Genomic DNA, 22,579 nt, shown 5'->3' on the forward strand with positions numbered 1-22,579 from the left:
TATCGCAGAAGCAGCAATTTGTACCAACTGACTACAATATGTTGTTTTTTGACAGAGCCCAGGAAAGGAAAGGAAAGGGAGTTTTGTTTGTCATGGTTGAATTAACAATAACAAGGCATAAGTGACCTCTTCAACATCAGCAAATGAAAGACATGCTGACTTTAAACAGGTAGATCCAACGTAGACATTAATAAGAGATGAATTATGCATACCAAGAGCAGTTTATTGATATAGGTTTTCTTTATTGGGGAAATGATTATGAAAGAACTGTAATTACAGTAATGGTTGATGAAAAGCTTTCCGGTTTCTAACTGTGAGAACGCACACACACAGGGATGCAGACCAGTGTTAGCATCAATGCTAGTTCATTAGTTAAACAAGTCACACAAGTCTTCTCCAGCACACCACGCTTTACTCAGCAGATGTTTCTGATATCTTGTGCTCATCAGGGTGGTGGAGCACCTTAACCAAGACATCAGCACCCTGATTAGGGCAAGATAGCCAAAACATTTGGTCAATAAACAGCTGATCAGTAGGAGCAGTAACAAAATAAAGAATCATAGAAAAGCATCACTTTGGCAGAGGATAACAATGGACAGCAGCATTTAAAGAAGTAAAGATGATACTTTACACTAAAAACACACATACTGTAAGTGCATACAATAATAATGCTCAGACTAATGCATGAACTATGCTGGATTTTTATGCTTATTCCTCTATGACTCGGCTGCTCACTCAGGTCGAGTTTCATGCATCGGTTATTTCCAGAGTTTATTTTCAATTTCAGTTCCTCCTTATTTGATCCACTTATTCTCTATACAAGTTCTCTGACAGACAGTAACTTCACCCATCTCAAAGTAATTATGAAAGTCAGAGGAGTCAGAGGAAAGTAGAAATATTGGCATAAAAACAGGATTATAACAATTTACAAAAACATCTCACTCTGATACTAAACCATACACTTTACCCCCAACGTCTGCATCTTCTCAAAACCAGCCAGCCAAATCAACTCCACCTAAAACAAGCTCTTCTGGTCTCTAGCCTCAGTCCTGCCCTTCCCCAGCACTTCAGCTTTAAACATTTGATTCACTGCCAGTCCACAGTCTTTGTCTCCCCCCTCAGAGCTGCTCTTCAGTGGCTGAACAGGCAGCCAGCAGAGTCCTCAGGGTCCAGGGGGCCCACTTCCACCATTCTGGCCTTGGATGAGGAAGTATGACTGGAGATAAGAGAGACAGTTACAGAGACAGTTGCTGATAATACTCTTAGGGTTGGTTACCTGCACCTTTGATAACTGCAATTAATCAACCAGTTATCAAAATGTTCCTTACCACGAGTAAGAATGGTCTGTTTATATGTGTTTATTTGCACATACAAAAGAAGTGATGAAGAGTAACTTGGAAATCTGGATGGAGATCCTGCCATGACAGTATACTTTTATACATTTATCCTGTTTGACATCAAACTGTACCTGAATACTTGGTGAGCTAATGAGAACAAACAGTACAGGGAGTAAGATGTTTCCATATAAAACCGTGTGTTTAAAGAGTCAAAGAAATGGTGTTATTTTAGATTTTTCTTATTGTCAACTAATCCCATGAAAGACCAAAACCAACAATGTGTCAGTCCGTCTCTCAATACTTTCTGACTTCCCTATCCTGTCTGTGGCTCTGAACCCCAGGCCCACTGGTTCCTACTGAAGCCATACATCTTTAAAAGCACCTCACAAATATATAGTTTAATTAAAAAACCCACACAATTTCCTATAACAGCTGGCTACTGTAGATTTTAGCAAACGTTACTCAAACGGGAGGAAATAGTGCATTTGACAGCAGGAAGACTTTGGTGATCCTCTGACTTTACCTCTAGCTCCACCAGCTGGTTGACATTTCTGGTTTTTAGTGAACTGTCTTAACAACTGTTGGATGGATTACCTTGAAATTAGCTACACACATTCACGCCCCCCTCAGGATGAATTGTAATAACTTTAGTGATCGTCTGACTTGTCATCTAGCGCCATCATCATCAGGTCAACATGTTAGTGTGTCCAACACTTTGGTTTATGACCAAACACCTGCAGAACTAATGCCATTCCCGTCAGACTCAGCTGGACTTTGTGTTTACTGCTAATTTGCAAAGAATTTGCATGCTAGCATGCTAAACCAAGATGCTAAACATCAATATGTTAGCACTGTTATTGTGAGCATGTTAGCATGCTGACATTAGCATTGAGCTCAAAGCACCACTGTGCCTCACAGAGCCACTAGCATGGCTGTAGACTCTTAGTCTTGTTACATAATCAATGACTTAAAAAACTGATCATTAAAATTGTTACAGATTAATATTCTGTTGATTGACTAATTGATTAATCTACTAATCACTTCATCAATAGTTTAAGCTTTATCTGGTTTCTAATAATCAAAGTGTGATCGTAATTAGCTCAGTTATTTCAGAAACTAATCAAAGTGATCAAATTGATTGGCATCTGGACAACGGAGGCACGTTCACTCTGTGTGCACATGAAGTATTTTGTGTGCAAAATTTAAGGCGAAGATGAACAATTGATTGTTCAACACACAGTTGGATCTATTACCAGAGTTCTGGGTAGGCGCCGTTTTAGCAATTCCAAGCTCATCTGGCCGCTGTAGACAACCAATCCAATGAGGAGAAACCCCAGTGCACAGAACGCAGCCAGCAAGCCGAAGACCACATACACTGTGAAACAGGACAGCAACATATATCAGATTCCCAAGCTTTTGCTGTTTGGAATATACACTTCTCAGTATATTAGAAATCTCATTACGTGTGGACACAGTGACATCTGGCAAACCTCTCTCTCTCTCTCTCTCTCTCTCTCTCTCTCTCTCTCTCTCTCTCAAAACCTAACATGGCAGCGGCGGATGGCCGCCCACCATTGAGTCTGGTTCTGTCCAAGGTTTCAGCCTCTTAAAGGAAGTTTTTCCTTGCCACTGTTAACAAGTGCTTGCTCATGGTGGGATTTGTTGGGTCTCTGTAAATAATATTATAAAGAGTTCGGTCTAGACCTGCTCTATAGGAAAAGTGCAATGAGATAACTTCTGTTATGAATTGGTGCTATATAAATAAAACTGAATTGAATTGAATCTGGCAGGTGTTGTGGTCAAGCTTCAGTGTTAAACTGTAAAATTACACATTAACATCACTGAGAGGAACTGTTACAGTTTTCAGTATTAAGCCCTTTTCAGACACCGGATACGTAATATTACTGGCTTCATCTATCTGTTAAAGGCCCTGCACCGCCACAGGTGTTTTCACTCTATAACTGATTAGAGCTCTGCTCAGAATGAAGGTAGGCAAGCTATGCTGGGGAATAGGCCTATGTCCATGTCACTAAAGTCCATGTACTATTAAAAATAGTAAACGTGTAAGTTGTCTCGCCCTAAGGTGTAACAAAGCCAACAGGAGAGTGAGGAATGTGTCAGTCAAGCACAGTTTATACACACCCACACAGACCTGAGAAGAGGTCTAATCAGCCAACATAAGTGAAACCAAAGGTCTCTATTGCCTTTAAAAGACTGGATTTTTGGAACTCAACATAAGCCTTTGTTTTTTATTCGAAATTAAACTTTCTAATGGGGTTCAAACTCTTATCTATAGTGTGCCCCGTTATTAAACTAGGGTACCGCTCCTCTCTTTGTTAACAGCCTTGGAAACTAGTCAGCCATGACACTAAACCTCAGAAATAATTTATGGAAGCATTTTGACCCCGCAGATGGAAAAATCATTGCTGACTTAAAAATGCAGCTGCCTTACAGTAATGTTGCAACAACAACACATCTGAAGTCACCTGTTAACTTGTTACTCAAATGAGCCAATGGAGACCCCACAAATGAATGAAACCAAGTTAGAAACCCACCTAGTTCAGGATTAGGCTACATGGTTTGCATTCAAATGAATTAGAATAAATTACATATCAGGTCTCTTTCATTGGGATCAGCTTTTTTGAAAAAGTATCAATCTATTGTCTCAGTAGTCTAATTATCCACATCCTCTAATACATTTTCTCATAAATTTCATTAACTATTAGATTTTTGTATCTTAAACTCATTTTTATTTTTTTGTACATTTTCTTTGAGATGATTACTAAATGACACATTTACGACAGTGTTCTTAGAAGACGGAACAAGACAGTGAATACAGCACCTTTACATTAATGTGACCACCTTTAATTCACACTTCCCTGTTAGATTTGTTACAGAAATACCACTAGGTCCAACCTAATTACACTGCCTTTGTGACTTTTACAGGCGCTTATTCTACAGCAGTGTATTGTTCCCACAATGAAAGACAAATATTTGGTTAGTATCATGTTATGTTAGCAGAACATTTTCTTGTTATAAGAAGATATTTTTTTGTGTTCTAATGAGACATATTCACATTACTAGTTTTCTTGTTAGACATCTTTTATTTTTTTTGCCCAATTATGTTTATCACGAAACTCTTTAAACACAATCAAACAAAAGAAGATTTTTTTTTGTTATAAAACCACAACTTTGTATACTGCTATGACAAGAGAATTTTCTTTTTAAAACTGAATAGTTGGGTATGCAATAAGAAAATATGTCTTACAACACGAAAATATCTTGTTAAAACAAGACAGTGAGCAAATTTCTTAGTGGTAGCGATAACGTGCCATACTTATTCAGACATGAGCCCGACATGTAAAACTGCCGTCACATTTTCGTAATAAGGTGCATGGACTGTATTAAAAGGTCTTCAGTTGAGGAAAGCTGGTGGACAGATGGTGAACAGAGAAAAGTCTTGATGGCTTTGCCTCATCCCCAAAATAAACAGATTCAAGTTGATTGCACAGAGGAAGAACTAAGATTTCATATGATGGATTACCATTGTTTGTCTATTTTATTTGGGGATGCTGAGTCTTACAGTAAAACAACAGTGACGTACGTGAGCTTCTGGCCTGAGGAGGGCTGGTGAAGGCACAGTAAGGTTTACTGGCGACAGAGTTGGAGTTGAAGAGTGATGTCACAGAGACGGTCACACAGTACTCCACACCTGGCTGCAGGTACGTGATCACGTTCTCCTCTTTGTAAGGCAGAGTCAGTCTGAACTGCAACACAGACAGACAAACCAGGTGATAAATGGCATAAAAATGGAAAACTCACTTTGTGTGTCATTTTTCCAGGGAAAGACCTACTACATGTGACCCACAGTATATGACTGAATTGAAGTAAAGAGAAATGATTTATTTAAAAACGAGGTAGATTTTTTTGTATTGTCATGAAGCAGGGTATAAATGGTAAAATATATATATATATATATATATATATATATATATATATATATATATATATATATATATATATATATATCGCTTTAATACAAAGCACTTTACAATTGTGCCTCTCATTCACCCATTCACACACACACACACACACACACTGATGGCAGCGAGCTATCATGTAAGGTGCTGGCCTGACCATCAGGAGCTATTTGATGTTCAGTGTCTTGCCCAAGGACACTTCGACATGTGGACCAGTTGACGACCCGCTCCACCTCCTGAGCCACAGCCACCCAGGATGTAGAGGTAATAAAGTTTGATTAGATTTCTGTAGGTGGTGAACAAATTCCCATCTTACAGTTTTTTTCCCATTGATTTGATGCAGAAAGCTTGTTTCTGAGAATAGGTGACACAAACAACTGTGTTTCTACTTGTAAAACAGCAAATGCATCCTCCAAAAGGTGTTGTGTTCTTCATTCAAGACAAAGGAAATACTATAAAAAATACTATAACAAAAGACTCCCCAGTCAAGACAGTAAAAAGAGTTCTCAATCTTTTTCAACCCCCCAATTAAATCAGTTCACACCTGCAGTTATTTAGTGGTGACACACAAAACTGAAAATGCAATTAACTCAATACTTTAGTTAGTCATTTTACTGCTCCATATGGACATGAGAGGGAAAAAAAATTAATAAGTCCTTCCTGTTCTTCCTGATCTGGTACTGCCTGACCAAACCGGCTTTATCAGAGGCAGGCATTCCTGCTTTAATATTCGTAGGCTTTTTGATATTATCTACACTCACAGTCGGCCGAATGTTCCTGAGCTTGTGACATCCTTAGATGCCGAGAAGGCTTTTGATTGGGTGGAATGGGAATATTTATTTCCGACTATGAGAAGTTTTGGCTTTGGTAATGACTCTATATCATGGCTTAAACTACTGTACGCAGTGGTTGCATTAAACACTGCCAGTCTCCCCAGCCGTGTGCGTAAACAAAATACAGGCTTACACTGGGAGGCTTTACTGGTGCTTGTTCTTCAGCATCGGAAGATTCCGATAGAACCAGATTTTGCTGAATGGTTGAAATTAATGAAAGACATTGCCACTTTTAAATCTCTTAATCACAAGGACTAACAATTAACCAGTGGTGGAAGTGTTAAACTATTATTACACTGAGGTTATGTCCTTCATTTTTGCAGAGAATTTTGTGTTTTTTTAGCAACCTGGGGGAACTTTACATTCTACAATTAAAAACTTACACACAGGGGATATTTTATAGGATAATTCCAGTAATTTTAGATTTTGTATATTTAAATCTGACCACTCCAAATCATCCTAGGCCAATTTGGTTCAATATAGAACCAACACAATACTGGGTTAACGTTGCCATAAGTAGAAACCCACCCAAGACAATGGGTTGTTGTGTTATTTTGTTATTTTTACCTAAACTAAGGTAAGGTTGTGAACTTTTATAATCTGCTCTGGCTCTTTTTAAATTTACATGTCACTATTTGTAAATAATATGTGAATACTTTGCAGTTTTGAACGTTATATGCACATCGTTTTGTACAACTAATACATTTTGGCAAGTTTTAAAACGGAGAATGGCAACAGGGGAAGGACCCAAATGCAGACAGTTGAGACAGCAGGATGACGTCAGTGGCTTAATGACCAAAAATAGCTTAGAGGCAGGTGCAGGTACAGGTAGGCAGGTTCAGGTTAAGGTCCGGGTTGGGGTGACAGAAACTCGAACGCAAAAACACAAGGCAAGACAGAAACATAACAACTAGGATGAACTGACGAAGGAACAAAGGCGGTGGACCGGTATATGTACTGAGAGGCTGATGAGGGAATGAGATGCAGGTGAGGAGGTGGGTGGGGAAGGCCAGGCGATAGTGAAAGGAGGGAAAGTCAGACGGCATCTGGTGGATGGATAAAAAATGGCAATGAAGGGGCCTGGGGAATAGGGAATGTGGCTGGAGAAGGAGAGGAGGGACAGACAGGCAGACTGTGACCGGTTTCTACCCATGGGTACTGGGAAAAGCCCAGTATTGTGTTGGTGCTTTGTTGACCCAAATTGGGACAATTTTGACTTAGTGATTGAATTTTAGGCCTTGAAACAGCATTTAGAACATCATGTTGAAAAATTGACAGATTTTAACTGTAGCTAAAATCCAAACCACTGTATTTCTAAAATCTTGGCTACAGCCCTGAATATTCTATATTATATATAGTATTGCTGATGTATTAATATGTAAGTGGCATGTTTTAGTTGGTTGAGGTGGAGGTAATTTAACTACTTTATGTGTTAAATGTAAAATTCATGGCATCATCAAATGTAAATAAAATGTATGTAAAATCTTAATCGGTAAAGTAACTAGTAACTATAGCTGTTAAATAAATGTAGTGGAGTAAAAAGTTGAATATTTCCCTATGAATTGTTGTGGAGTAGAAGTACAGTAGTGTTTCTGTAGGTGGCACTCTTCTTTCTTTGTTCAGCTGTCACTACACGTCGTAACTAGTAATTCCAAAGAAATTGTAGCAGTTACTGCAGTAAAAGTGATGCGCATCACTTCCTGTGTCAAAGTACTGCATTTTTCCCCAAGAAAGAGCTGACACACACCAGGTGTGAAGAACAGGAAATGCAAAACAGCAAGATACAGGCTGAATTACTGATGTGTAAAAAGTAGTAGTAAGTTATTCTATCTCCACTGATTTTAGTTTATTTTAGTAATACACATGCTTGCTAAAGAAAATAAAAGGCTCCCCATGTCTCCTGAATGTCACACTTAAAACTGCTTTACTAGTGGAGATTTGTTTTTCATGTTTTGAAGCTTAAGGGGAACAGGAAGTATATTCAGACAGTTTGTGTGTCTCGTTTTCTCCAGTAATGGTTTAGCCTCTATTGTCTGGTCTGATCACCTCCAATCACATTTGTATACTGCAACTGGCAGAAATGTGGGGCGAGAAGATTGAAATGACAGATGTGAGGATGAATTCCTTTTTGTTCTTCTCATCAGGTCGAGCGTTTCCACGAACCAGTGAGAGGAAGACGTGGGTAAAACCACACACTTTGAAAAACATCAGCCATCTGAGAGAACCTGTCGTCTCTCTAAGTCTACACGTGTTTTGCCCAACATTCTGATCAGCCTTTCATAAGTCTTTCAAGAGACAAAGGCGAGCTGGCTGGTGGGTTTGCTGTTTTGATTTCTCGGTATTTCATACTGCTTCGAGTTTCGTATCATCTATATATATGCAACCTGAAATAAAACGCTCAGAAAGAAACACGCAAACTTGCAGAAAGTCACTGTTATCTTATGAGGTGAACCATGTTGGGATGATAAATGGTACAGGGATAAAAAATGTTTCTATCACATTTTGTCATCTTAATCTCATCTCACAGCACATACACAGTACCTATATCTTAATTAGACTACAAAATATAGGAGTAATGATTACAGCTATGGTTGCATTTAAGTTTTATTTGGACCCACATTCTAAAACAATATTAGAATATTAGGATTCTTTATTAACCCAGACCAAGTCCAAACCAGCATTTAATGAACCTGAACAGGATTAAAACAAAAATTTGTTCTAAAGCTGCTAGAGGGCCTTGGGGCAAAAATGAGCTGCTGGGCCCCTGCCTCCCTGTGTACAGTTTGACTGTGCTAACCACCACCGACTGAGCCAAAGGTTTGATTATTTGATTAAAGACAATGGATCTTAATGCTATCTACACCTCTCTGCCTTTTAGTCTAAAGTCTGTTTATTTACATTATGGGGATTTGCCAGAATCTTTAAGCTTTAAGGGCAGTGTTGTTTTAGAATGCCTCCTGAATTAAAGCTACACAGAGAGAGCCAGCTGGTTGAGATGCTGGAATTTTCTGTTGCAAAGCTTCTACTATACAGCCTTCAAGAACAAAGTATCTTTGAGTAGACACATGAGAAATGCTCATTAGCTGTTAAATGCTCCTGTCTGTTCCCCAGCTAGTTGCTAACTGTGTCTGTCTGCGGTTTGATGCTGGGCAGGTAGTGTAAAGTGGGTTTTTAGAGCTTTTTCTCTCTAAACAGCTGCCTGCTGCTGCTGGAAACGAGGTTGATGAGAGCACTGAGACTTATCAAAAACTGTTAAGTTGTTGGCCGTAAAAACCAAAACAATGAGCCGAAAGATGCTAAAACACTCTGAGCTGAACTGAGTTGGTTTATAATTTTCTGTGGGTTTGTCATTACAAGTGACACCTTTCAGTTTACACAGTCAACTGACCCATTGTTCATATAAAAATATTGATTAGTGCAGCTTTAATTGATTTCTTTTGTTTGACCAATCATTAATCTAGTCTATAATTATAACTAAATCTCATTACAATTTCACAACAATCAGAATCAATTTCTGGCGATTGACTAATTGACTAAGGAATCTTTTGGTACTCAAAATCCATCTTAAAATAATTCATCACACGATATGCAACAGTTCCGTGCTGCAGGAAAGGCGATTGATGAAAGCAAAGTTTGCTGGCTGGAAAACCAAACAATGATGCCAAAATAGACTAAAAGGCTCTGTAGAGCTGACAGGAGAGTTGGATGAGAATTATCTGGGTGTTAAAGGGATTTACCCTGTTCACATTACACAGTTATTTGATCCATTATGAATATAGAAATACTGACTAGTGCAGCTTTAAGCCTGACACAAACCCTTGCACCGTCCCTAGTCCTTTGCACATGGAGGACGAGTTGTCTGTAGAGGTCCTTCAGCTGCTGGTGCTGCTGGAGCCCCCTTGTTGTAGGAACTCTGAGCTGCAGGAGCAAACAGTTCCCACAGCCGGACACAGACACATCAGGAGGTCCCAACACAGCTACAGGGAGAAATGAGCCCACTTTCAGTTTACAGGGAAGAGATTCATTGCAGATCAAATAATCAGAATTTTAAAAAACTGAAGCAAAGATGGCTGCCATTGAGGAGATGTTGGGCAACACTTCCATGTTCACTCCATTTCCAACATCCAAGGTTGAAATAGAAAACTAATGTTTACTAAGTACACTGCATATTCCATGTGGATCAATTATATTTTTACCACTGAAGTTTGCCATCATCTACCTTGTGCTCAACCAATGAGATCATTTCTGCCTCTCTGAGAAATGTGTGCCATTTTAAATTGTCCATATATAAATATGTTGGTGGTGTCTTACTGTCTGACAGAGGCTGGAACCGCCCAGACACAGTCCAGTTGGATTTCTGGATGGGTGTGAAGGCCTGGACACGGGCTCGGTATTGATTCAACGGGTCCTTGAATGCTCTGGTTAGGTTACATGTCTGTCCGGCAGTCAGCTCCGAACAACCAGCCACTGATCTCCACAAGTTCTTCCTCAAAAGTGAAAGAAAATACAGAGGAAATGAGAGAAAGACTGATGATAACCCAAGACAACTGGTAAGAATAATGTGTCATCCTAAAAAACTAACTTTCACCACTGCAGCTGAAGGTCAACATGATGATTAACATGTTACCACAGATCACATTCACAGCTGAATAAAAAGGCAACTAACTGGGCTGCGTTCGTCATCCTGATACAAGAAACTCAAACTTGTTATGACATTGCTTCAAGTACATAGTTACTCAAAAAGGAAAGTGCTTACTCACAGGGTTTAGAAGTGTCTCAGAAACAAAAATGAAACAGAAGACATGCAGAGCAAGGCAGAAGCTAAACAAATAGCAGTTGGTGGAGAGTTATCCAACGCACAAATATGGCTGCATACATTTTTGAGGATTTACTAAGATTACTGTACATGCAGAGTGTTTGACTTTGAAACATCTGGCAGAAAGCAGTATCTCAGCTCACTGCAACTGCATAAACGATAAATTACGCTCCTAAATATTCCACACTGGACCTTTAAGATTTGTTGGATTAGGGTCTAGGGGCCAGTGTTAGCAACAGAGGCAGGATTTGTTTATACGTGGGATTGTGTTTTGTTCCCAATGCTGCAAGACCAAACACAAACGATGCAGGTGGGGGACGATGTATTTACTCTAAAGCAGGCGGGGACAGGAGGTGAGCATCATCATCATGGAATCCCTGGCAATGTAGGTCCACCACTTTGGTCCAGACTGAAATTTCTCAACAATCATTGTATGGATAAGTCCCCAGAGGGTTAATCATACTGACTTTGATGATCCCCTGATTTTTATCCAGCACCACCAACAGGTCAAAGTTTTCACTTATGCAGTGAAATATCTCAACAACTGTTTGATGGATTACCATTAAATTTAGTGGACTCAGAGCACCGGGGAGTGTTGGTGTTTACAGGTTTTCCATTTTCATTTTACTGCAAATTGGATTATTGCATTTTCATTTAATTTATTTCTCAAATAACGCACATATGTGGAAAATTATAATTGTTGAATTACATTTTCATTTTCGAGGTTTACATTATCATTTTAATACACAGTAGTCCTCTGTAGGCTTCCATAGATTTACATACATTGCAATGTATATCCACCAGAGAGTTTATATATCTGTATCGGCCTCACAAATCCAGAATCAGACGGGCTCGATCCATTCTCCCAACCTGATCTGTGAACAATTAAATAATTACTGCTGCTGATATGAATGGGCGATATGAACTATCCAAGAAGCGCAGACAAACCCTCTTCCAAATGCTTTTTTTTTTGTGAATTTGGCTTGGGCAACTTAACGCTTACATTTTACAATATTAGCCCCACCAAAATCATTGCTTATAATGTTAATGTTTCTAGCTTGACAAAGCACAAATTTCACAAGCTCAGTTATCCCCAAGAGATTTGAGTTTGGAAAACATCTCAGTGAGTGGGCCGTTTGTCAAATCAGGTGCAGGGTGGCACTTGTCAATCATCTACTACAGCCTACATGAAATGAAAGCCAAGGAAATGCCTTTGGAGTGATGCCAAACCACAGTAAGTCAAGCTTTAAGAGGCAGAATATTTATAGTTCCTGTGAGCAAATAGCATTGCGATAATTAAGGGGATACCATTTGATTTTTAAGTCTTTGAGTCATTATGTGGTTTTCTGGCAATCATCTTGTCAATTTTCCCAAAAATCAGTGCATCTGTTTCAGATGTTGGTCTCAGGTAGCTCAGTAGGTGTAAAGCGCAAAGAGAGAGTCCTAAATAATGGACTGGACATCACCTCTCTTTTTCTTTCCGCTCTATCCAAGCGTTCTGGTGCCTGCCGTCTGAATACCTGAGGTGCAGCTGCTTGAGGATTTCGACAGTGAAGTGGGTGTTGGAGGGGGTCTCGGGGCCAGGTAGGAAGCTGAGTGTATGCTCCATGTTGAAGGAAGAGATGGAGACGTTGGAAGGTGCGGGGAGGGAAACACACACCACTGCAGAGGAGGACAGAATAAGAATATTAACTTTGAAATTCAAAGGGACACTGAGATTATTTGAATTTTTGATGTTTGGTCTTTCTTATTATTTTATAACTCTGCATCTCTACCCATTGCTAAATGTACAGTCTGCACAAATCACAGAAACATTTCCTGTACATATACAATAGCTATGCAGCTAAGTGAGTTGCAACCTTAACTCTTTAACAGAATTACTATGCATTTACTACTCCTGCCAACATCCATATACACATCTACACACAGCTTGCCACAATAAATGTACAAATCTCAGTCCAAATGTGAAAAAACAAAGAGAGGCAGCTGATTAAAAACAGACACAAAATGTCCCTTCACACCACTCAAAGTTCACAAGAACACGAACAGCTCAGGGTCAACATGCATTCATCTCATATATTCACCATGTAAACCCCCTCTTTCCTCCACACCTTCAGTCCAGGGAGCATTCCCAAGGTGTAAATGCAGAAGAAGCAGCATCCACAACCCCATCATCCCTCCATGGACTGCGTTATGGCTTGCAGTTAAACGGCTTACACCAGATGATAAGGCTCTTGTTTTTGGGTTAGAGCACACAACATATAGAGAGGGACGGGAGGGAGCTGGGGATATGCGTGGGGGTTGGGAAATGAACAGTTTGTTATCATGTACAGGCTGAGTTTCTATTTCCCCTGAAGTCCCTCCCTGTGCATTTTGCCCTTCAAATCCTGCATTGAACTGTGTGAGCTTTCAGTGTTCTGTGCTTAGGTAACTTTCTGTACAAAGTAAGCTTGAAGGATTTGTACACATGTAAGACTTGGTGCTTTCACTGCAATAATACAAATGACAAAACTACATAAAATGTGTAACTTTATTGTTGTTGTTGTGAAATGTACATATTTTTGGCTTTTGAATAGCTTGACACAGAGTTATATAAATGGCAAGATTTTCCAGTGAATACAAAAATATCACAAAAGTTGTTTGATTATATTGTTTAAATAAAGTTGGCTACATACTGTAACTTGCAATAATACATGTATTACCTTACTATCCTGATGCAATGTGTAACTTCAAAAAAGTGCAATTTTAATATGATTGTACATTGAACATGATAAGTTAACAAAATATGGAAAAATAAAAAACGGGATCTATCACCTCGCTGAAAACCATCTTGACGGGAGTTTCAGACATTTAATGGTGCTGATAGTCAAACAGCCCAGACATGCTGTCATACAGGACCTCAAGGTGCTTCTGTTTGCAACAGAAATCTACAAAACAGTACTTACAACTAGGGCTGCAACCACCAGTTGTTTTCATGATTGATTAACATGCCAATCATTTCCGATAAACTGTGAAAAATGCCCATCACAAAAGAGCCAAAAGTGACGTCTTCAGATGTCTCGTTTGTCTGACCAACAGTCCAAAACCCAAAGATATTCAGCTTACTATCATAAACAAGACAACGGCAAGCAGCAAGTCCTCATACTTGAGAAACTCCAACCAGCAAATAGTTGGTATTTTTGCTTGGAAAATTATAAAATTAATCAAAATATAAAAAAAAGTTGATGATTCATTTGCTGTTGATCGAGTAATTAATTAAGCAGCTTATAGTTTCAGCTCTAGTTACAACCTCTTAATATATTCAGTGTTTCCAGCTCTTATGAGGACATAGATAAAAAAATGCATTTTTAAAAACAACACAGTACCCATGGACCCTTTTTGCAGACTATTTTTCCTAAGCTATTTTCACATATTCAGTTTTCAGTGCATGTTGAAAGAGAATGTTTGAAGTTAAAATGCTACCTTAAGATGCTCAAACTGTTAAACATCATCAGTCAGTGATTTTCAGTACAATACATTCGATGAAATGCTTTCTCTCTGCAGAGACTACTTCTACTTTAGTAAGTGACTTTCACTGTTTCCCAAAATGTCTTAACTGTCACAGAGAGGGGACCTAATACCCCAAATTTCAGATGTACTGTATCTACACTCACTGCTTAAATGTTACTGACACCAAGTCACTGCTAAAATTGTAATGGTGTGAATTACCTCTCATGTTATAGCCAACAAAAAAAAAAAAAACACCATCAAATAACAAAAGCAAACCAGGGATGCAAAGCACATTACCACTGACTGTGTTTTGGGTGGATTTTGCCATAAAATTCCAGGGGTGAAATCCCTGCACACACTAATGGGCTGTGGTGTTTGGGCAGCTTGTGTGTTTTTATCTGTAATAACAAATAACAAATACACAGAACAGACGTGTATAAAGAGGGACTTTTCCTCTGACTCGATTGTGAGAGGGATGCAGCGGGCCTCATGCAAGAACATTACTGTATTTTTATCCTAAGCCTCTCTTACTTACATAAACATTCTTAACAGCACACAACAGACATACATTGCTCGATTTTAACTTGATGAATGCCACCTGTTCATGAGGAAGTGCATGTTCATGACGTGATGATCAGAATAATGAACACCTGTAAACTGCTATTTAAAGATGCCTGTTCTGCACCGTTTAAGGGCAACTTTCACAAAATCGACACCCAAGAGTAAAAGTAAGAATTTCCCCACTGTGGAGCTTCTAGTCCTGCTGTCAGAAATCAGCGACGAAAACATAACACATTTAGCAGTGACAGTTGTGGTATTAGAGGACTCAAAACACTGGAAAATATTAACAGATATTTTCTGTACTGTACAGAAGTAAAAAGTGAATGGTTTGACATTAAAACAAAAACAAGTGTCACACAGAGACCTGTCATCAAACGCTGTCTGCTCCCTGAAGCTGGAGTCCAAATTAAAACGGGAAAAGTTCTGAAAGATAAATAATAACATGGACTATAAACCTGAAAAAAGTTTAACTTTAGTGATCCCAAGGACTCTGAGGTGTGTGAGTGTGTGTTTACATAAACTGAAGTCGTTGGCTCTATTTATTAGTCGTTGTAATTGCTATGTAATAAGCATTTTTGCCATTTTTGTGTTAGTTGTAAAGTATATTTTTTCTAAATTTGCTGGATTACTAAAGGAATGTGATTTTTTCTTCTGACTTATGAATTAACATTAATCTTATTTTTGGATGTATTATGGTTAAATAGATGACGATGATCACATGTGGTTTTAACACATTGTGAAATTGTAAAAAGACATAACTGAGTAACATCCATCTGGAAAACCCCATGACTTCTATAAAAAGTTCTGTGAGAAATCTGTACATGGACGCCCCATATATCCAGAGTGCTCTTCCTCCTCCTCCTCCTCCTCCTCCTCCTCTGCATTGACTGAGCAGGAAACCATTTCAATGGCAACTTCCTTTTTGTCCCAAGTTTGCGAGGGCAAGATTGGAGTGATGTTGTAAATCACTCCAATCCTGCCCTCACAAACAGAGGAAGCAGAGAAAGACTCCTCTGCCATTTCAAGATGTGGTTTCTCTTCCACCTCCTCCTCATACCCGCCGAAGGTTAATGTGAGGAGGTTCACATCCTGGCTGTCCCCCTCTCCTACCACCTCCTTCTCCTCCTCATTTGGCTCGATTCTTCCTACAGTCAAAGTGTCTGTGTCTGCAGGAGGACAGGGATCTGAAGCACGCTGGTCTGATTCTGGTAGAGAATCAGAGTGTGAGGCTGTGTGTGTGCTCAGTGCGTGACTCAATCCAGCACTGAAATTTGTCTCTGTTGAAATCAGGGGTTCAGGCTGGGGATGGAAGAAGTCTGATGTTTGGTTTGAGGAGAAGCTTGGCGGCGGTATCGGCTCAGGAGATAAAGGAGCTGACGAAGATGATGAAGACGAGGAAGAGAGAAGGTTAGTGCCCACTCGCAGTTTATAATCTCCTCCTCTGCTCCCACCCGTGCTCTCCGTTACACTCTCCTCATCACTCTCATCTGAAAATGTTTGGTGGCTCCTCTTTTCACCTGAAGAGGGCGGTGATACTTTAAGATTCAACAAAGAAGACAAGGATGTGCTGCAGTGTGCAACGACCAGAACTTCTTCCATGTGACGGATGGATGTCTGCGAGAGAAAGACAGAGATAAAGCAAAAGAAACATGTTAAAACCAATGAGTCAGATCAACAGCAGTCCAAAGAGCAGATATTCAACAGAAAGCAGGTATTCTCTGCTTTCTCCATTCAGCTGAAACCTTTTGAAAACAACAAACAATTAGTCAGTGAATCCATCAGTCAGTAGACAACGGCTGGACAAAGATTCATTGTTTAAGTCCTTTATCAAATAAACTGACTGAACATTTCCTGGTTACAACTCCTCAAATATGACGCGCTCCTTCTTTTCTCTATTTTATATTTTATACTTAACTTATTCATTTATTTAAGGACTGCTGCTCGTGCATTATTTTGAGACATATGTATGGAATTTATGGAAACTAAACTTATTTTTAGAATATCAAAACACCTCTGACTATAATCCATTACAACACCATCATATATATCACGATAGATAGATAGATATAGTGATATATAGATAGATATATATATATATATCTATATCTCTATCTATCTATCACTATATATATATATATATATATATATATATATATATATATATATATATATATATATATATCTATATATATCTATATATATTATATATCTATATCTATCTATATAGATATCTATATATATATATAGAGAGAGATATCTCTCTCTCTCTCTCTCTCTCTCTCTCTCTCTCTCTCTCTCTCTATATATATATATATATATATATATATATATCTCATATAGCTGCTTCCTGACTGACTGTCATGTAATGTGCACTGTTTTTGGAAATATGACACATAATATACAGTCTCTAGAAGTGTATGATTCAATTTTTCCCCATGAAGCATACAAAAATTGCAATAAATCGCAATATCGAATCGCAATATACTATTATCGCAATACATATCGAATCGGCACCCAAGTGTCATGATAGTATTGAATGGGGAGATAAGCATATCGTCCCAGCCCTAATATGTTGAAATGTCATGTAATATTTAAAGCAACAAAAATAAAGACAAATGCCCATTACAAGTTCCCAGAGCCAAATCATTTCTTCCAGTTGCTCATGTCTCAATTCAGTTTGTAGTGACCGAATACACAAAAGCTGGAACCTACAAATGTTTGGCTAATTTCTGTAATAAATTACTCATTTAATGATGACTATTGTTTAACTTGATGATTAATTGACTAATCAAGTAATCAACCAATCCTACAAATGTTTGTAATTTTCTACCAATTCAGACACACATTTTTATTAAACGTTGGTATATCTTTCCACACTCGATCAGTTGCTATATAAAGCCAAACTCACAACATGTATCACAACAAGAACAGCAGCTGACCCTAGCAGGGATTCCGGGTCTTGCTCAAAGATGACTTCAGCAGGATGGATGCTTAGCTGTCATCAAAGCCTGACCTCAACTTATCAGCCAGTGTCAGCTGTTTGCATGTATGTGTGAGTTGTGACATTTAACAAAAATTGTATTTCTTCTATGTGCTATTAAGCAACATGTCTCCCACCACTGGAAACGTTGCGGAATCATTTTAAAGGAAGTGAGATTCCACAAAGTGCTTGGTATGCTAAAGCGTTTTGGAAAATAAATTGTTGGTGAGCAACCAATAGCCTCCAAATTTCACATTGGATTGAAGTCCTGTATGAGGGGAAACCCCCTCTATATCTCGCTGTCACTCTGGTCGACTGAAGCCAATTAATAACGGAACATGACACCGCACCTTATTTCATAAACAAGCGTGTTCAAATCCCCCTCACATGAGACAAACACCACAAGTAATAAAAGGTTAACTGTAACCGCCGCCCACACCCGTAATAGTTCTTATATCCCAGCACGCTGTAATAAAACAAACCCAATGACTGATATGAATACAAGGTTTCAAAAGCTATTACAGTTTTTCTCAATTGCTAAAACACTAAACCCTACTGTCTGAACCAAACGCTCAGCTGCCTGAACCCACTGATTGAATCAGTCACTCTTTTGGCAAAACCATCAGCACTTCTCACCTGTTCAGACACAACTTGCCAACACATTTTCACTGTGATGCACCCGTGCTGCATAATGGTGAGCACAGGTGACAAAAGTCAAACACAATTAAAGCACAGATGTCACCACTTGAACACAACAACTCAAAATTGATCCCACTTGTGGCGAATGATGTGAGGGAACATATGAAGTAAGCCAGTTCAGAGAGCGCTGGTCTGTGAGGCCCTATAATGGATAGAAACCTGAGAGGAAGAGTTTGTGTGAGAGGAGGTCGAGGTGGTCAGCGAAGACCAGGAACAGTAATATCTGATGAACTCAGAGCTACTGGGACTGACCATGTTCTTGTCCGTGGTATGAGCATGAGGGAGGCTGGACAAAGGGTCCAACCAAACATCAGCAGAGTCACTGTGTCCACCATAATCCCAAGATTTAGAGAAGACAACAGGTAATTACCTTTTTTTGACATTATAGTACAGTATGTAAATGTTGACAGCAATTACTGTATGACCTACTATATCCTGTACCACAGTATACTGTCAGTAAATATGTTTCAGTACATCACTGTACCAATATACTGTAGTATTGTAATGGAGGGCTGGTCTAACTGTTTGTAGGCCTAGTATTCATGTATATTTTTTGTAACTCATGTTCTCTTTTTGTAGAATTGAAAGACTGCCACATGGGGGTGGGAGGACAGGTATGTTCTCCCCGCACCAAGAGACCCTAATTGTTGATATGGTCCGTGAGAACAATGCCATTAAACTGAGTGAAATTCAGCAGAAGATCATTGAGGAGCATGTCAATTTTGAGGGGATCAACAGTGTCAGCCTCTCTACTGCTGATCGTGTCCTCAAGCGCAACAGACTGCGCATGAAACAGCGATACAGAGTGCCCTTTGATCGCAACTCAGACAGAGTCAAAGAGCAAAGATTCCAGTATGTACAGGTTGGCATATATCCGGACACATTCAATGTTGATTACTCCAAGTAGTGATTTACTGTAGTGGCCTAAATCACTTTTTCCGTATCACTTACAAAACTATATCTATTCCTACAGAGGGTCTTTCAGCTGGAAGGACCCCATGAATACATCTACATGGATGAAGCTGGGTTTAATCTCACCAAAAGGAGAAGGAGAGGCCGTAATGTGATTGGCCATCGGGCTATTGTTGGTGTTCCTGGGCAGCGTGGTGGCAATGTCACATTATGTGCTGCCATCAGCAATCATGGGGTTGTCCACCATCATGCCAACCTGGGGCCCCACAACACTCAGCAGCTCCTCATTTTCCTCAATCACACGCGAGATGCTCTGTCAGGGCAGCAGGATGAGCGTCCCATCGATGTTGTTGTTTGGGACAGTGAGTTTTCACAGAGCCCTCCAGGTTAGAGTGGTTCAATATGAACCAAGGTTTTCTCAGTCTTTGCCTTCCACCGGACTCCCCTTTCCTAAAGCCCATTGAGGAATTCTTCTCCTCGTGGCGGTGGAAGGTATATAACGCCAACCTTACACCAGGGTAAATCTCCTGCAGGCCATGGGACTTGCCTGTGGTGACAGGTGTGGAGGCATGCCGAGCCTGGATACGGCATGCCAGGGGTTTTCCCCCCGTTGCCTGGCCAGACAAAATGTGGCCTGTGATGTGGATGGAGTCCTGAGGCCTGACCCAGTACGGAGACATGATGCTGTGGCTGAGTAATGCACTTATTTGTATATTTGTGTACTTTATTTTTACATGGGCTTACTGTACACCAGTGGCAAACGCACAAGATTTCTGTTTTGTCTTTTTGTACACCCTGTGCTAAATGCACAGGGTTTTTTTTTTGTTTTGCAACATGCATTTAGCCTACAGTGAACAATAAACATTTATTTCTCCAGCTTCATGTCCTGAGCATTGTGTTTTCTATTTTTCTACGTAGTGTTTAGCGACTGTTCAGTAGTGTTTTTAATTTTGATTGACTCGGGGCGATTTGACAACATAGTTCAGTTTTGAGCACAGATTGAACTGTTTTGAGGTGAAAGTTTGGTTTCGCAAGAAGAGTCTGAGGTTTTGTGAATGTAGCTTGAAAATTGTGTTTTGTGTTCAGTTTAGAGAAAAGGAGAGCAGCTTTCTAGAAATGTGTCTTAGCAACCGAGAGAAACTGTAATGATTACCAACTGAATAATGGTCTTACTTTAGAAATGTGTTTTTACAGGTTCACATGTTCAGTGGCACAGCCGTCCAGTAATTCATCTTAAAAAAGCAGACCCATTGTGATACCATTTACAAACTCAACCATTTATACTTAGTATCTGTATATACAGTATATGTCTTTATGCATCAAAATGTTTCCACTACTATTTGTAGTTTTGATACATAAACTGCTTGAAGCCAAACACTTTTGAGAAAAGTTGAAGCAGGTTTCCTGCTGTCAATGTATACATTTGCAGGGCTGAGAAAGATAGGTTGTTGAAATGTTTAGATGAATATTGTAAGCTCTATGGTAGAGTCTAGCTATTGGTTCAATAAGTTCTGTGGTAGGAAGAGACCAAGATACGATCTTAATGTGACATGAAAATGGGATATCACAGTGGCATGTTGTCCTGTCAGTGATAGTTTTCTGAGTCAGAAAATCTCAAATCAAACACATTTTTGTTCTGTTCTGTTCACCCAGAAACAGAATCATAGCCCAGTCAGACACTGTCACACATAATGGGGCTCACCATGGACACGGACCAAAAAATAAAATGAAAACAACATAACATGCATTTTTTATTTTGACTCACATTTACTGAAGACATTTTTGCTGAACTATCATTTTTTGATCAACTAATGTCTAAACTCAGTTCAACCTTATCCAAGAAGACAACCTATGTACATCAACCATCCTGTTGCAGAAGAAACAGCGAGGTTGCCTGCAGCTGCCTGCCTTTGTCTCTTAATACACCACAGATCAACCGCAACCATGGCACACTTCACTTGAGTGTGTGTGTGTGTGTGTGTGTGTGTGTGTGTTTTGCTCAAGTTTGTTTCCACCTGCAGTTCTTTCCTGTTACTTTACTCAGAAAAAGTTAAGTGTGAAGTGCTTGCTGTCACACCGCAAATAAAACAGTATAGTTAATGTATGGTAAAAGAATTAACCAATAATGGTAACACATGGCAAACTTGATCATGTTGAAATACTCAAATTACTACAATAGAGTTTTGATTTTAAAATCTCATCTGTTTTCCAGATTTGATCTTGGCTTGTCTCTGTATGATTATAGAATGTACATTAACAGTATTAGATTAATAAATCACTTTGTTTACCTGGAAAATATACTTTTCAACAGCTTTTAACCACAAATGAGTTAACTAATCAACTTAGAGGGGGCAGCCTGGGTACCTTCCAGGAACTGCTACCATTAGTACTGCTCGTTGCTACCACCTACTACTTTCAACACTACAATTCATCCTAAGTATTACTTACCAGGACCGTTGGCAGTGGCCTCTTTATTAGACAGATGAAACCGGTACGGACCAGCAGGGCCACAACGACCACACCAGACATCACCAACAAACACAACACGGCTGAGATCAACTGGTCTGCAGAGAGGAGAGCGGGTCATTGGAAATATTATTTACACATAAACCTGGAGAGACTTAAATTTCTTCATCATCAACATTACTAACTACCACATGTTAGAGCAACGGCGTTTTTTAATTTTTAATTTTCCATTACAGGAAATTCAGTAGAGAAAAGATAAAATGCCGAACTTTCTGTGGGCTGTTGCCCTCTCCAAAAGTGAGAGGTAAATGAAATGACAGCCCGCAAGGCAACTGAGCATCCTCCAGCATGTTACACTGACTAACACCCGTCCGGTCCAGTCGTGTTCATCAGCGAGAGCAGAAACGCACTGGTTTATATTTAACATGTGCATCAGTGATGCTCCGATTTAAACAGACCGTGTTTTACTTGTGTGGACATGTGAGTGATTCACTCACATATAGAAC

At 39.3% G+C, this 22,579-nt stretch overlaps 2 protein-coding genes across 2 annotated transcripts in view; one reads left to right on the forward strand and one right to left on the reverse strand.

Annotated features, from left to right (window-relative positions):
- Window positions 1-221: 221 nt before the first annotated feature.
- Window positions 222-22,579, reverse strand: part of crfb2 (cytokine receptor family member b2) — a 29,808-nt gene continuing 7,450 nt past the window's right edge. The window contains exons 7-15 of the mRNA XM_044217566.1: window positions 22,056-22,171; window positions 15,812-16,630; window positions 13,051-13,363; window positions 12,433-12,628; window positions 10,462-10,637; window positions 9,967-10,127; window positions 4,942-5,104; window positions 2,591-2,712; window positions 222-1,216 (exon numbers count right to left, since the gene is read on the reverse strand). Coding sequence (XP_044073501.1) covers window positions 1,163-1,216; window positions 2,591-2,712; window positions 4,942-5,104; window positions 9,967-10,127; window positions 10,462-10,637; window positions 12,433-12,628; window positions 13,051-13,363; window positions 15,812-16,630; window positions 22,056-22,171 — 2,120 coding nt within the window. The 3' untranslated portion in view covers window positions 222-1,162. The remainder of the gene's footprint in view (window positions 1,217-2,590; window positions 2,713-4,941; window positions 5,105-9,966; window positions 10,128-10,461; window positions 10,638-12,432; window positions 12,629-13,050; window positions 13,364-15,811; window positions 16,631-22,055; window positions 22,172-22,579) is intronic.
- LOC122886023 lies at window positions 17,317-20,485 on the forward strand. The gene is made up of 3 exons (XM_044217887.1): window positions 17,317-19,057; window positions 19,275-19,557; window positions 19,669-20,485. Exons 1-3 carry the CDS (start codon window positions 18,843-18,845, stop codon window positions 19,996-19,998), a joined length of 828 nt encoding a protein of 275 aa, XP_044073822.1. The 5' UTR covers window positions 17,317-18,842; the 3' UTR covers window positions 19,999-20,485.

Source organism: Siniperca chuatsi, linkage group LG12 (genome assembly GCF_020085105.1).
Source record: "Siniperca chuatsi isolate FFG_IHB_CAS linkage group LG12, ASM2008510v1, whole genome shotgun sequence".
NCBI classification, from domain to species: Eukaryota; Metazoa; Chordata; class Actinopteri; order Centrarchiformes; family Sinipercidae; genus Siniperca; species Siniperca chuatsi.

Coding starts and splice junctions, on each gene's coding strand:
- LOC122886023 (XM_044217887.1), top strand. CDS start 18,843: ATGGATAGAAACCTGAGAGGAAGAGTTTGTGTGAGAGGAGGTCGAGGT. Junction 19,058..19,274: donor AGATTTAGAGAAGACAACAG/GTAATTACCTTT, acceptor CTCTTTTTGTAG/AATTGAAAGACTGCCACATG. Junction 19,558..19,668: donor AAAGATTCCAGTATGTACAG/GTTGGCATATAT, acceptor CTATTCCTACAG/AGGGTCTTTCAGCTGGAAGG.